Genomic DNA, 16,487 nt, shown 5'->3' with positions numbered 1-16,487 from the left:
TTAAAATGCAGGACCGATTTTTGTCCAACTTCATCAAAGGATAAAGATTTTTAATCTTTATCAATTGTATAGATAAGAATAGTGTGTGTGTATAGATAGCGTTTTGATATTGTGACTATTTTTTAAGAAATTTAATTTACCATTTGAATTTGCCTCTTGTAAATTATCTGTTTTTGTTTTCTATTATTCAAGGGTGTTGATCATTCTTTTGTTGACTGATAAGAGCCTTTCATTAGTAAAGCTAATTAAACGTTTTGATCTATACAGTATGTCACAAGCTTTTTAAATGGTAATTGTTTGCCTTTAGTTTTATGATTTTTTAAATTTGTTTTTTTTCAACGTTTATTTATTTTTGGGACAGAGAGAGACAGAGCATGAATGGGGGAGGGGCAGAGAGAGAGGGAGACACAGAATCGGAAACAGGCTCCAGGCTCTGAGCCATCAGCCCAGAGCCTGACGCGGGGCTCGAACTCCTGGACCGTGAGATCGTGACCTGGCTGAAGTCGGACGCTTAACCGACTGCGCCACCCAGGCGCCCCTAGTTTTATGATTTTTTAAACATACCATGTTAAAAACAACAAAAATGCTCAAATCTAGACTTGAAACCCTCTTACCTACAGTGTTATTCCAAATAACATTTTAGCATGCTATCTGTTTCCAAACCTGTCTTAACAATATATTTTAACAGTTTGGAAATCCTGCAATTACTGAAAGGCAGAAATGGCACGGGGCTGTGGGCATTCCCCGAGAAGTTATTTTCTCATTCTTTGTCTTGGCTATTTTTGACGGAGCTGTTATTCTAGAAACTCAAGGTGTGAATTATCCTATCTCTGTGTGGCTTAGTTTCATCACCTAGCTAAGCATGACGTCAGTAAAGAAACACACGCCTGAGGAAACATCTCCCCCAGACAACTGCCATCGTTCACCATCCACCACCAACAAGAGCTCATGATCCTAGATTTGTACACCCGGTATCATCTCGAAGTCTTTTACTGTGCTAAAGGCAGTCTTGCCACAGGAACCTTGTTTCCTAGAGCTGTCATCGCCAACCAAGGTTTTCACGAAGCTGCACACTGTAGTCACCCGCATCCCCAAGTCCTGTTGTCATTACTGCCCTAGAAATTCTGACTCGGAAGGACTTGGCGCAGGCCTTCTCTAGGGGTTTCAGGGTCTACCTCCATCTTCAGCCTTGAAGTTCTGAAATTTGGCAATTCCATGAGCCAACCATGACTCGCAGAGCTGAACATGAGCGTGAGAATTAAGGACAAGTCCATGAAGAGACAATAGACAGCATAGACATCTTATTACAGCTACCATTACCTCAAGTAGAGTACTCTCGATTGGATGATGAACCTAAACAAGTACTTTAGGGCTTTCAGAGCAGCAAAAAGCAATTCTGTCTTGCTGGAGTCCTCTGCATTAGCCACATAGAAGTTCAGTACCTTGGAGAGTTTCCTTAAAAAGGTGAGAAAGAAAAAAATGTCAATGGGGCCAAGTGGTACTCAGGTTTGGGGGATGCTATCTAGGAAGGGAACCTGGCATACTGAGGAAGCAGAGGTCACAGCTACTATTATCTCTTCTAGAAAAGGCCCTGAGCAGGGAAATAAAATTCATCTGCAGCTTTGTTTCCTCACTGCTGCTGGGTTTGGAGCTTCCCTTATGCATAGAAATAGGGGATGGTTTCTTTCGCTTTGTAGGATTTTTTAACAGGATCAAGAAATGAAAGTGAAGGCGTTTGAAATCATGAAGGTATTTTAATCTCCAGGGTGCCCTACAGACATCTTCAGTCATTCCTGTAAGGAAAGGACTATCCGCCGAACGTAGTCGCCCTGCAAGAAGTCTGATTCTTTCCAGTGTGCCTCAACTCTTTGGGATCCCCAAAATGGGGCCAGAGCAACACTCCAGTGACTGCGGGAGAAGCTCAATCGGACTCGGGCTCAGTTTGATGAGAATACCCATGGTTTCTGAACATCCCAACGGACAGAACCATGCTCAGATGTCAAACTGCTCTTTGTCCGAGGCGAGGCATTTTCTTACATCTTTTTCTAACTCCCACGTTTGAGGACACGGATATTTTGGCCCCTCTGTAAACCTCTGGGTTTTTGTAGTACTAGGAAAAATCCACAGCACACATGTAGAGCTGACGAAGCCTTGTAAATCAAACCCAGATTACTACATCCAGGAGTGCTGCATTTGGCTCTGTGTAATGAAGATCCAGCGGTAGGATTTCCTCCCTTGCAGGTACTACCCGCTTGGAAAGGGAGGCTACCGGATGGAAAGAGACCTATCACGAGCCCATCTGCGGCTTCTCCCCATCCAGTGGGCACGATGTCCGTTGTGTTGGTTGGTGAATCTGCCACATAACACCTCTTTTCTGTCATTTATGTTTTATAACATTTCTGGACCTCCGTGCCAATAAAACCAAGAACCTTCTTGTTTAGCTCAGAAAGGACATAAGGGATCTATGATCCGACCTGGCAAATCAGGTCAGCAGTCAGACCGATAGATCGGCAACAGTAGTTGGCATGACCTGGCAGAAGCCACTGTCAAAGAGATCTCTGACGATCTTAGTGACATGCCTGTCACTCTTTATCACATCTCCTGGCACGATAACTGGAATGTGAGGGGGTGGGGGTGAAGGCCACATACAATGCCATGGTGAGCTGAATGGCAGTTGCTTTCCTTAGTCAAGAGCCCATAAACCAAAGACAGAAAGGAGGCTGCATTATGGGAAAGGCAGACACTATTTTCCTTTGTATAGAAGAAAAATGGTATCTTCTCATATCCTGTAAGTAATGAAATCTACAAAGCACTTGTGATGTAGGGGTGAGGGCATCATCCTCAGTTCTCCCAGACTTAGTCTTGCTGAATCCACTGTTTGATCCCCTTGGGGTTTCATGCTAAACCCAATGCCACCCAACTCTCCTAAGATCCTGAGTATGATCTCTGTTCTTGACTGTGTTCCCAGTGGCTTCAACTCCTCATCTACGTATGTTCTGGATTCTTCAAGAAACATAGCCTTATCTCTTCTGGAACTTGCCAGAAGGCAGGGACTGAATTTAATACCTTTACCAGGGTTGGAATACTTAGATGGTTTCCTCTTTCCACCTGCAAGTTTAGAACAAGGTTCTGCACTTAGGGGCACATTTACTTAGCTTATATCCCTCTCATTTCTTAACGACCCAGCCCTAAGAGTGCAAACCCAATAATCCAGGTGGTTCCAACTGAATAGTCAGGTATTTCCCCTGAATACTTACACGTATGCCAAAGTGGCACTGAAGTGCTTGTAAATGTAGGTTTCAAGGACAGGATTAAAATGCTGGAACTTGATGTCTCCAATCAGTGAAATAATAAATACCTGCCAAAGGCAAAAAATATAAATAGCAGCGCTGTACGGCCCCAGGCATTCTGTCAATAAGCTGGTTGTTAACATCCTGGTGCCTTCTTTTCTTTCTTGACCATTTTTGTAGCGTTCCCACTCTACTCTTCCACAGCTGAAGTGAAGTCTTGGGGTTTCTTTTGATTTAACGTCAATAGAGAAACGATCACGCGTCAGGCACTGAGCTAAATGCTCTGAGGAACCTAATAAGAGCCAGCATCCCTGGCCTCAGAGAGCTCACTGTCTTAAAGAAAGGCCAGTGCACAAGCAACATGAGTCGGGGGGAAAAAAAATGGGAGAGTCAGAAGATGCAGAAAGGGGAATCCTGTGGAAAAAATAAACTCCAACCCAAGGATACAGCTACTGAAATATTCCATGACCTAGCTGTCCTGAGTGCAGCACGAGTGCCCTCAATAACTGAACTTCATCAGAGGTGCCTCTCAATTTCCCCTTCTTCTGTCACCGTTATCGCTATCAGGCATGTAATCTACAAATAACCACATTGCACCTACCGAACACAGAAGAATGCAAAACACAGGGGATGCCTGCATATAACCGCTGCCAGCTGCTCTGTCCCAGGAGAACCTTAGACCTCGTCCCCTAGAACCCACAACCATTCTTTCCCATAAATCTGGCCAGGTGTGAACTTCGCTGTAGCTTTTATTCTCTTTAAGATCTTACATCTTTAACACCCTGATCATTTCTTGAATATATCAATTTCTCCAAGCTGGTGCAATACCTATTATTCCTTTGCTGCAACATCCAGGTAAATCTACATAGAATTTTCACCTCAACGATGAGAAGACAATGCTTGGTTTGGATGTGTCTGCTTCCTCCACTCCAGTACGATTTGCGCCCTTCCAAGATTTTAACATCAACTCTCATTGTCTAGATCTCAGGGTTTGGAATGCGCTGTATGTTTAAGTACTTGGTGTGGCCTATTTAATTGTCTGCTGTGCTATGTGTTGTGCATAATGAGACTGATATTCATTTCTGATGTAAGAATTCAGTCTCCCTTGTGCGAACACACAACACGGCCACGATCATCCTGGTATCTCCTGGCTTATAATTAGGTAATTAAAAACAATTTTTTAATGTTTATTCATTTCTTGAGAGACAGAGAGAGAGTGAGATGGAGGGAGGGAGGGGTAGAGAGAGGGAGACACAGAATCCGAAGCAGGCTCCAGGCTCTGAGCTGTCAGCACAGAGCCCGATGCAGGGCTCGAACCCATGAACCACAAGACTATGACCTGAGTCAAAAATCAGGGCTTAACTCACTGAGCCCCCCAGGCACCCCAAAGGTGCCTTTATTTTTGAGAGAGAGATCGAGCAGGGGAGGGGAAGAGAGAGAGGGGATAGAGGATCTAAAGCAGGCTTCACACTGACAGCAGAGAGCCCAATACGGGGCTCAAACTCATGAACGTGAGAACATGACCTGAGCTGGAGTGAGACAGTCAACCAACTGAGCCATCCTGGCATCCCTATAATTAGGCAATTAAAAAAAATTTTTTTTTAACTTTATTCATTTTTGAGAGACAGAGAGAGACAGAGCATGAGTGGGGAAGGGGCAGAGAGAGAGGGAGACACGGAATCCGAAGCAGGCTCCAGGCCCCGAGCTGTCAGCACAGAGCCCGACGCGGGGCTCGAACTCACAAACTGCGAGATCATGACCTGAGCCAAAGTCAGACGCTCAACCGACTGAGCCACCCAGGCGCCCTGGCAATTTTAAAGTAAGCTGTTTCTAATTTAAATTATAGGAATTTAGGCTAAAGAAACAATCAGAGAGATGTATACAAGTATTTATGCAGGAGAATATTCGTTGCAGTCATTTATAATAGTGAGATACTGGAAACCACCCAGTTGCAAGAATAAAACTGCTTACCAGTGCATCAAACACAAGGAAGTCGTAGGTTTCGTTGTCCGACATTTCCATCATTATGTTAAAAAGTGCATCTAGCGTATCTTGCAAAAACTGAAGATAAAAAAAAAAAAGGCTATGTCATACTTTACGTTCAGTTCTATACTGCAGAAATTCAGGGAAAATTGGGTTTCAATAGGAAAGGTTTAAAAATAGCATTTCTTAAAAATCAGCACTTCTACTTCCTGATGTAGATAACAAGTTTACATATACATATGATATGTATAAATATATATATCAGTACATAAAATACTATATTATTATATATAACAGTATTATTATATATTACCAACACATTATTAATAACAATGTTAATATTATATTATTATATTAATATATATATATATATATATATTTTTTTTTTCTGGAGAGAGTGCCTGCATACACGTGAGGGAGAAGAGCAGAGGGAGGGAGAGAAAGAGAGAGAGAGAGTCCCAAGCAGGCTTCGAGCTGTCAGCTCAGAGCCCGATGTAGAACTTGATCCCACAACCCTAGAATCATGACCTAAGCCAAAATCAAGAGTCCCCCAGGTGCCCCACAAGTCGTATACTTCTAATCACTGGTTTAATGTGAAATGTTGAACTAGGGATACAGTGACTGTGTTTCTAAGCATGAACATACCTTAACAATCTCACTGCCATCCACCTCCATTAACTTCTTCAAGTTGTGTTTAATGTTCTGGGAGTTCGAACGCCAATTTAACAAGCCCAACAGGTCAACTGGGAAGAACGAACACCAACCATAAAATCAGACACTGATTACAAGAAGCAACCCACGCTATTTCAGGATACAACTCCAGAACTCTCTAGAAAAGATAACTGCTCTTGATAGTGACTAATTCCTTACGTATTCTTCAAAAATTTTATTGTCTCCTATCTAGATCAGAAAAACCTTATAGTCTTTCGTTCATCAGAGAAAAAAACTAACCAATAATATAGAAAGAACATTAAACTGAATTCCTGAATGGCATTCACATTTCTGAAATAATGGCATCATAGTCACACAGATGAAAACTTGAAAAACAATACTCTTAAGTAAACTCCCTGCCTTTGATTCGGGAAGTACTATAAATGGAATTTAATTATAGATTTATCTGATTCCAAAAAACCTTGACCTTGCTGCTCTACCATACTGCCTTCCCAGAGTTCTTCAAAGGAACAGATGAGATAGGTTGGCATTTCAAAGGAAGGCGGAACAGACTTGCATAGTCCTTCGGGTAAGACTGGGACAGAAATCTTGAAGTGTATTTGGACTTGAAGTGCAGAATTACGGATCTTTAAGCCATTTATAGCTTTAATTAACGTTGAGTTAACAAAAGTTAACTGCCCTCCTCATGTGAGCCACTTGAGGGCAGGAACTGCCAAAAGGGCAGAAATAGAACAGGCATCTGGGCTGTTACCCTTTTATCATTTTGTTTAGTTTATCAAGTTACTCTTCTAATTTACAGAGCATTACCTAAGTAGCAATACATTCTGTTTAATCAATGGACTTGTATAATTATACAGAAGTTGTTGAAAACACATACTCTTCATTAGAATGGCCAATCTCCTTCATGAGTGTTTTTTTTTTCTTTTTTTCATTTTATTTATTACAGAGAGAGAGTGAGCGAGCTGGGGAGAGGGGCACAGGGAGAGAGAATCTCAAGCAGCCTCCCTGCTCAGCATGGAGCTTGACTCAGAGCTCGATCCCATGACCATGAGATCAGGACCTGATGGGAAAATCAAGAGTAGGATGCTCAACCGACTCAGCCACCCAGGTGCCTCCATGAGTGTTTGTTTTCTTAGCTTGTGTATTGTTTAGTCCCTGGGAAACCTCCAAAATCCAGTGCCTGAAGACTCCCCAATGTCAACAGAATAAAGTCCCAAAACCACTCACAGCAGGTGGTAAGGCCCCACCTGTGCCTTCCTGTCAGTCCACCGCCCCCACCATTTAAGATCCACCTCAAACTTTATTCCCTCTGGGAAGACTTAGCCAATCATTCTGTGCTATTTGCGCTCCTTTCTGCATATGTGCGCGCGCGCACACACACACACACACACACACACACACACACACACACACTTATAACCAATAATAAAGACACACTTGGTACTTCTTTGGCTCTTCCCATAGATGTGAGCCAGTTGAGGGCAGGAACCATAGTGCATTTATTGTCGCACACCCTCATATCGCTAGGCGACTAGTCGGTGTTCAACACATGTTGGAGGAAAGAATAAATGGGTGGATGGAAAGGGAACTGGTAGCCCTGAGGAAGCTGGTAGTGTGCTCAACACAATTCTTAAATGTATTCATTTGTTCAGTTAGCATTTATTTTTTTTTTTTTAATTTTTTTTTCAACGTATTTTATTTATTTTTGGGACAGAGAGAGACAGAGCATGAACGGGGAAGGGGCAGAAAGAGAGGGAGACACAGAATTGGAAACAGGCTCCAGGCTCCGAGCCATCAGCCCAGAGCCCGACGCGGGGCTCGAACTCACGGACCGCGAGATCGTGACCTGGCTGAAGTCGGACGCTTAACCGACTGCGCCACCCAGGCGCCCCCAGTTAGCATTTAGTAATAGACGCTGTGCTGGGCTTATCCACTAGGCACTGTCTATTTCCATCGTTCCGTCTCCTATTTCCACCAGAGGCCAGTCAAGGGTACCACTCCATTTCTTACTTCATCCCACCAGATACCGCCTGAGGGCAAGGATTTTAGGTATTTCATTGGCGTCAAGAGTCACCCAGCAGCTTTAAACATCTGCAGACAACCCTTCGATCAGCCCTCAGGTTTACACCCTAGAAATATTTCCGTGCCACATCACTGCCCATGTTAGGAATATACTTGGCGTCTGGTGAATCATAAGGTCCTTGGGCTAGAAGACGGGCAGCAGTTTTAGAGTGAAACTCCCTAGACTTCCTGCACTCCTGAGATTCACGTGGGTCGAGGCATATACCTCTAGTTAATTCATGTCAATTGCTGCACAGTATCTCTCCTATTGTGCAGACGTACCACAATGTGTTTGTCCATTCCACTGTTGATAAACATTAGAGCTGTCTGCAGTTTTTTTTTTTTAACATTTTTTAAAGTTTTATTTTGAGAGAGGGAGAGGGAGAGGGAGAGGGAGAGGGAGAGGGAGAGGGAGAGGGAGAGGGAGAGGGAGAGAGAAATCCCAAGCAGGTTCTACGCTGTCAGCAAGGAGCCCAATGTGGGGCTCAAACTCACGAACTGCGAGATCATGACCTAAGCCGAAATCAAGAGTTGGATGCTAAACCGCCCGAGCCACCCAGGCGCCCCTGTTTGCAGTTTTTCTATTTATCACAAACAATTCTCTGCCGTGAACATTCTCACGTATCTTCTGGTATCCAGGTACAGCAGCTTCTCTGGGGAATAAAACTAGAATGGAATTTCAGGATCATCAGAAATGACCATCCAAATGTTATCCAAAGTCCTCTCAATCTATGTCCCTCCCCAAAGTATTTGAGAACTCAGGATACTCTGAATGACAATCCCCAAATTAAGGCTAGTGACCATTTTAGGGAAAGGATTAGACGCCTTAACACTTAAAAAAGGAAAGAAAAATAAAGAAAAACCGTAAGTTTTGGAGTTACAAATATCTATTTTCAGACATGAACTTAGGCAAAATATTTTAGCACTTTTAATTCAATTTGCTGAGCAGTAAACAGGATAATAATAGCAACACTGATGTCTTCATGTGCTAGTGTGTTGGAGGGTAAAAGAAATAACCAGGAATCGCCCAGCCCAGGGCCCCACCTGCAGGGACTTGAACTCCCCTCTCCCTTTTTTGGAGACACAAATCTACTGTCACCCTCCATAAGGACCCGGCAACAAATGATCCCGTATAAATAGAGCCTGATCTGGTTTTGAAAAAACTAATACATGAAGAGTTTAAGAGCTCTGTTTGTAACAAAGGCCAGTGGCTTTTAACCTTTTGAGTCTGAACAGTCCTCATAAGGCTAAGGAGAAATGCCCTTGGTCATGGTCTCTGTGTGAAAGAACACTACCCTCTTTATCAGTAAATGCCCTCTTAGAGTTGATGGTTTCGTACTGTTTTGCAGCTTTTTCTTTCTCAGAATTCATTGAATTGGTTCCTTATGATTTCCATCAAGTTAGAAGAAGGCAAATACATGAGCAGCCCATGATCCTTATTATTATTTGTCCCTTGGAATACCCCGTTTCCTCTGACGCTCAGGATGTCCTGCTGTCCTCTTAACTTCTCCCACATCTGTCCTCTCCCTCCATGGTCACGGTGACAGCACATCACTCCTCCCTGGTTCTGATGAATTTGCCTCTTTAAACCTTCTTTGGGATGGGATTTTATATAAGACTTTAGGTTTTGGGGTTTGGTTTTTTTTTTCAGTATGTTAAGATGGGTTTTTTTTTTTTTGAGACCTAAACTCTAAGAATGGGGAAGACAACAAAACAGAGGGCAATTCCATTTGATGGAACTTTCTTGGCTGACGGAGAATCTGTGTATCTGCCGCCCCACACAAAAGCCCCCAGCAGCACGAATCCAACAGGACATCAGAAAGGGGACTGGCGGAAACCGAGGAACTGAATTCATACCTTCCTCTGATACTAACTGAATTTCACAAGCTCCGCATGTCTTGTGGCCGCCACAGTGGGACAGCACAGGTTTAGAACATCTACAAGATAAGCAGCGTAGGTATCAGCAGATCAAGTGTTTGAGTACGGCTGTCAGTAAGCTTCTATATTTTTTGACTGGAGATAATGAGCAATTGAACAATCCGGTTATCTCTGATGGAAAGTCCCTTTGCTATTTGTTCGAAGTTAATTTTACCTACTTTTATCCCTTGCTTTATTTGAAGTCTAATCTCTGGAGGGCATCATCTACCAGGTAAATGCTATCTCTCTTGATTATCCCTGAATAGTCCTAAAAGTGCATTAATGGTAGTGTCTGCTACCATACTTTCAACAAGTAACATTTTAACATGTCATAGTTAAAAGTTTGGAAAGTAACAGAAAGAATACAGAAAATAAGAACCGTCCCAAGTGTCTAGTGGGTTAGACACTTATCTTGCTTTTACTGACTTTAATTTACTTCATTCTTTGAAATATATACTAGTCTCACTCCCATGTTTTTAAATATAATTTATTGTCAAATTGGCTAACAGCGTGTAAAGTATGGTTTTGGGGGTAGATTCCTGTGGTTCATCGCTTACCCCATTTAAGTGTATTTATTTATTTTGAGAGAGAGAGAGAGAAAGAGACAGAGTGAGCAGGGGAGGGGCAGAGAGGGAGACAGAGAATCTTCAGCAGGCTCTGTGCTGTCAGAGCAGACCCCAACACGGAGCTTGGACCCATGAACTGTTAGATCATGACCTGAGCCGAGGTCGAGAGTCAGGCGCTTGACCGACTGAGCCACCCGGGCACCCCAGTCTTGCTCCCATTGTAAAGATGAGGAAACCAAGTCACAAAGAGATCACGTGACTTGCCTGAGATGAAACAGCTAGTGTCAGAGCTGGGACTTGCATCCAGGCAACTGGCCCCAAATAGTCAACGTGGATCTGAACGAAACTAGGATTATACCCCTCATGCTGTTAAAATTTTCCCACGCCTTTGATTACATTTGGAAATACACTTGGCGGCTGCCCATATTTTATTTAATTACATGATAATGCCCCCATTTACTAGACACGTGGATTGTTTCCACCTTTCCCCTCTTAGGAATATCAGGAAGACATCTTCACATGTGAATCTTTGTGCGTATCTTTCAGAGTTTCTTTAGGTTTAACTTCTAGGGGTGGGACGGTTGGGTCAAAGGGTCTGAACACATTTCCGATCTTTGATCCACCTTCTAAATCATCTTCCATAACTGCTGTACCATTTTAACCTTGTTCCAGCCGTTGATTGCATTTACTTTTTTCCCTAAGAAGGATCGTGCCACTGATGTAATACTGTCCTATCTTCTCTGAAGCTAGGAATGTTTTCTGGCTTGCTTGCTGTTTCTTTTTCTCAATAAAAAGACTCTGCTTTCCCGAGCGGTTTTAGGGTCACTGAAAAATTAAGTACAAACTACAGACAGTTCCCCCATCCCCTTTCAGTGCTCCCCCGACTTCCCCTACTAGCATCCTGTATTTTTTTTTTAATTTTTTTTTAACGTTTATTTATTTTTGAGACAGAGAGAGAGCATGAACAGGGGAGGGTCAGAGAGAGAGAGGGAGACACAGAATCTGAAACAGGCTCCAGGCTCTGAGCTGTCAGCACAGAGCCCGACGCGGGGCTCGAACTCACACACCGCGAGATCATGACCTGAGCTGAAGTCAGACGCCCAACCGACTGAGCCACCCAGGTGCCCCTAGCATCCTGTATTATTGTGGTAGGCTCGGTATAATTAATGACCCCATACGAATACAGTATATTAACTAAAGCCCACAGTTAACATTTAGGGTTTACTCTGTGTAGTACCTTCTGTGGGTTTTGACACGCATCTACGTAGCCATCACGGTATCATATACCCTGGTTTCACCGCCCCTGAAACCCCCTGTGCTCTGCCTGTTCCTCCCTCCTTCTCCCCTCGGGGCCTTTGCCACCGTGAAGCTTTTCACTGTCTCTGCAGTTCTGCCTTTTTTCTGGCTTAATTCTTGGTGAGTGTGTTTTCACTTTCCCATATGTCCCGGCTCTGCACTTCACTCTGTTGAGTCTGGCCACTCGTCCAAGTTGAAATCCTATCTATATTCTCTAGCCAACCACGCTTCATCAAAACAAACAATACTGACCCTCTCTTTCTAAGGACCGGCCAACATCTGATCCCTGAGTGTACCTTATGTCTAAACTGTTTTGTCTACCCCTGAGCACTTCTGTAAGGCAGAGCCCTGGCCGTGTTCCTCTCCCAAATCTTCTAAGAGGCCAAAGGGACTAATCCTCTATACGTCACAGGGGCTATAGGATTTCTACAGCATGTTTCCGGAGTTCCTAATTCTCGCCTAACTCTGCTCAGCAGAACTCCTTACACATAACCTAAGTTAAGTGAATGAGAAATGCCATCATACACAGAGGAGAAGTTAAAACTGATACCAGAGGTTTCAAGAAGGAACAAAGTGAATCTGAACTATTCGGCCGACTTAATGAAAAGTCCCTCACTGCTTGGGAAAAAAAGTGGGAAAGAGGAGGCTCTATGGGGGGAGGCGGGGTGGGGCGCGGATGGAATTCTGACAGGAAACCCTCCCTGCCCTTGGCCATACCTGTTTGGGTAGGCCAAAACGTTTATTTATTTTTGGGACAGAGAGAGACAGAGCATGAACGGGGGAGGGGCAGAGAGAGAGGGAGACACAGAATCGGAAACAGGCTCCAGGCTCCGAGCCATCAGCCCAGAGCCTGACGCGGGGCTCGAACTCACGGACCGCGAGATCGTGACCTGGCTGAAGTCGGACGCTTAACTGACTGCGCCACCCAGGCGCCCATCCTCCCCCCCTTATTACCAACATTTGTTGTTTCATCTATTATACAGAGTACCTTAGTAGAGTTCTTTGCTGCCTTGAAGGAAGGAAAAGTGAGACTTCTACAATTTTTCAGCCTCTGTTGATGAATACACTTAGGGGTTTTATGATATTAAAAACTACCAAGGGGTGCCTGGGTGGCTCGGTCGGTTGAGCGTCCGAATTCGGCTCAAGTCATGAATGATCTCACGGTCTGCGGGTTCGAGCACCGCATCGGGCTCTGTGCTGACAGCTCAGAGCCTGGAGCCTGCTTCCGATCCTGTGTCTCCCTCGCTCTCTGCCCCTCCCCCACTCTCACTTTGTCTCACTCTGTCTCTCAAAAATAAATAAATGTAAAAAAAAAAACAAAAAACAAAAAACCCTACCAAGATACTTTTCATCCTATTTGAAAGATAGGCAAGATAACCTCAGAAGGAGCATTAGCTATTTGACCAGTAGTACCCACAACGCCAAGTGAAGAACAAAGAGAGGAATCCAAAGCACCTGGCACTCCACCTCAGAAGACGCAGCCCCATGTGGTTTAGCCCCCTGGGTCTAACAAAGAGCCCAGGGCGGCCAAACAGACAACTCACTATGGTGTCACTATGGTAACCGCACCTACCGTTCTGGGTGAGCTTTGTGGAGCAAATGAGGGTGGCAATCTGAAAGCTGTCTTTTGTGCTATCCTTGGTTGGGGCAAAGTTGGCCAGGGTTTTGGATGCTTGGAGCTCTTTTTCTTCCATCTCTACCTTGGTTCCAGGCAGGGTCAGGTAGAGTTTAGCATCTTCCATTTTCTTGTTGTCACCCTGAAAAGGAAGCATGATAGGAACACCAAATGTTGGGCAAAATCTCGTAGATGCGAATAAAAATAGTTTCTACCATGAGCATGATGCATTTCCAGGGTGCGGAACAAGGCTGTATCGAATTATACGTACATTCCCTCCAACTCTAAGACAACTGTGATATTCTTCCAGGGTTTGAGCCCAGAAATAATTTCAACGCTGAATAAAAATGGAGTGAGTTGTGAACTACAAACTGAGAACATCCTAGGTCTCTGCTATAAATAAATATTAAAGAATGAGGTTGGATTTCATTTTCTTGAACCTGTAAATAGTCACAATTCTACCTCCCTGGGTTGATGGGTTGACTGGATTCACTGGGAAGAAATAGTTTGCCAGGCCTTCCAAAACCATCTGTGAACTAAGGAGCTCTTTAAAAGAAAAAAACAAAACAAAACAAAACAACCAGGCAGGGGCGCCTGGGTGGCTTGGCCAGTTAAGCATCCCACTCTTGATTTCTGCTCAGGTCACGATCTCACGGTTTGTGAGTTCAAGTCCCACTGGCAGTGCAGAGCCTGCTTGGGATTTTCTCCCCCTCCCTCTCTCTCTGCCCCTCCCCTACTCTCTCTCTCTCTCTCTCTCAAAAATAAATAAATAAACTTAAAAAAACAAACAACCCAGGCAGATGCCTCTCAAAGAAGCTACCAACTCTGTGATATTGTTAGATAAATGAGACCTTCCCACATCTACTTTCGAGTGTAAAATCTCAGTAGAAGGGATAATTCTGTAGCAGTTAAAGAATGAGGACCACGCTACTGGGGAAGGAAGCAAGGTCCCCTCGCAGAGAAATGGTGCTTGGCTCTCGGTGATATGGAAACCACATCCTCCCATGCCCACCATACTCTAACCAAAGCCCAACAGTGCAACTGTTCCACACAGGACGATGCAGGGGAGAGGCGGGAGGCAGCCCTCAACTGTTCACGGCCACAGAACACCATCTGCAGGACAGGGAGAGGTGTCCTCTAAAGGACTTACAATAATACGATCCACTCCTTCCAGAAAGGGGATGGGAGAGACCACGCAGCTGGAGTGACCAGAGTCCTCTGGTTTTTCTAGACTTGAAGGGACAAGCACTTCTCCCTCTAGAGAAGTTTCCGATGTTTATATGCATAATTCTGAACCAACTTCAGAGGGGGTGAATACTTCCTAAGTAGTTTTCTGAGCCTTGTTCTATTAGCCCCACCTTATACACCACCAGATCGTGCCTCCCATCCTGCAGCGTGGTGCCATCCGGGTTCATCAGTTTCACGAAGGCCACCCCAAAGGCTCGCTCTGATTTATCTCTGGCTGAAAAGACAAAAATAAACATGTCTGAGCAGTCCAGCGAGATACCAGGAAGTGACGTCTGTGATGGATGGTTTCACATTTTGCTCCAGGGGGGTGATATTCAATCATGCTATAATCGACACTGCTCAGCAAGCTACAATAAGTCACAGGTACTGTGCGTGGCACAGGCTCCTCAAAGGAAATATTCCCCAAAGTGAAAGCTTCTGGTACCTCCACGGAAGTTGTTTTTTTTTTTTTTCCTACATTTGCAAATGAATGAGACCAGCAACTAGCCACTGGTCTAAATCAGAAACGTGGATGTCGACATTGAGTCCACCCCGGTGTCAGCTCCCAGTTCTGAATACTTCTGAAACCTGCACCTTCTCTCTCCATCCCTTCTGTTCCCACCCTGGTTCTGTTCAACTTTTCCCTAGATTTCTTTTTTTTTTAATGTTTATTTATTTTTGAGAGAGAGAGAGAGAGAGAGAGAGAGAGAGCGAGCATGAGTTGGGGAGGGGCAGAGAAAGAGGGAGACACAGAATCTGAAGCAGGCTCCGGGCTCCGAGCCATCAGCACAGAGCCCGATGCGGGGCCCGAACCCACAAACCGTGAGATCATGACCTGAGCTGAAGTCAGACGCTTAACCGACTGAGCCACCCAGGCACTCCAACTCTTCCCTATATATTTCTAGAGGATCTTTCCAAGCAGTCCTTTTCCACTCAACACCGTATCTACCCTGCCGTCAGAGAGACTCCCTGCTCCAAAACACCTTCATGAGATATCTCACTTCTGTTGCTTTAAGACAGACTCAGTGAAGTATTAATCACACTCCAAGGTTTTATGATGCCACCTCTTACTTCTAAGATACTAATCCAGGTGCCAGGAGGGTCCAGTCTGCCCAAGAAAGCAGAGCACCTCCCTCCAGATCTTTAGATGCTGGCCTCTGAGCTCACGGTGCCCCCTAGTTAGGTGCCGATGGCTGGGGCAACCTTTGGCCTGTTCTCATCAAGGGCACAACTCTGAAGTGTGCTGGGGCTATGTGCCCCTAGATTGAGTGAGCCGTAATCCACTATATGACTACATTTGCAATTTGTTTATCCATTCTCCTGGTGGTAGCCATGAGGCAAATTTACGACATTCCCAATTTGGGGAGATTATGAATAAAGTTGTTATAAACATGTATTGAACCACAAAAACCTTTTAATGGCACCTCCGTAATACGGGTCAACATAACCTTCAACCTGCACGATGTGGCTCCAGCCGGCTTGAATTCGGGTTGCTGAGGTGTCTGTTAAGCTGGGCTCTCTCACTTCCTAGCCCTGTGATCCTGGGCAAGTATCTAATTTCTCTGTACTCACCTTCTTTTCTGTATACAGGTGGATAAAAGCAGTATGTATCTTATCAGTTTACTGGGGACACGAAACAGTATGCAAATAGATTCATTTAGTGTCTTGTATAAACTAAGGGCTTGATAAATCCTAGCTCAGTATTATGTAGAACTGTATGAAATTGCTGATACTTGACTATTTGACACTGACCTACAAAAAAAGAGCAACTTCATGGGGTTCGACCCAATATTATGACTGCTCCCACTGTTCTGACTTCAGCCTGCTGCGTTCACTTTGTGGGTTTCAAACACATTTCTC

General features: G+C 44.3%; 1 protein-coding gene across 11 annotated transcripts in view; it reads right to left on the bottom strand.

The window, feature by feature from the left end:
- DOCK5 (dedicator of cytokinesis 5) overlaps positions 1 to 16,487 on the bottom strand; it is a 223,269-nt gene that overhangs the window by 79,572 nt on the left and 127,210 nt on the right. For all 11 annotated transcript variants that reach the window (XM_047090919.1, XM_047090925.1, XM_047090926.1 and 8 more), the window contains 6 exons: positions 14,759 to 14,862; positions 13,359 to 13,542; positions 5,919 to 6,016; positions 5,262 to 5,351; positions 3,258 to 3,358; positions 1,321 to 1,455 (listed from right to left, as the gene is read on the bottom strand). In XM_047090919.1, the coding sequence (XP_046946875.1) occupies positions 1,321 to 1,455; positions 3,258 to 3,358; positions 5,262 to 5,351; positions 5,919 to 6,016; positions 13,359 to 13,542; positions 14,759 to 14,862 (712 nt within the window). The remainder of the gene's footprint in view (positions 1 to 1,320; positions 1,456 to 3,257; positions 3,359 to 5,261; positions 5,352 to 5,918; positions 6,017 to 13,358; positions 13,543 to 14,758; positions 14,863 to 16,487) is intronic.

The sequence above is a fragment of the Lynx rufus genome, unplaced genomic scaffold, assembly GCF_022079265.1.
Source record: "Lynx rufus isolate CCGP_SWC_20201006 ecotype Redwood Valley unplaced genomic scaffold, mLynRuf1.p SCAF_3, whole genome shotgun sequence".
In the NCBI taxonomy this organism is placed as follows: domain Eukaryota; kingdom Metazoa; phylum Chordata; class Mammalia; order Carnivora; family Felidae; genus Lynx; species Lynx rufus.
The sequence above is the reverse complement of the archived record's forward strand: the minus strand, read 5'-3'. Positions and strand labels throughout refer to the sequence as shown.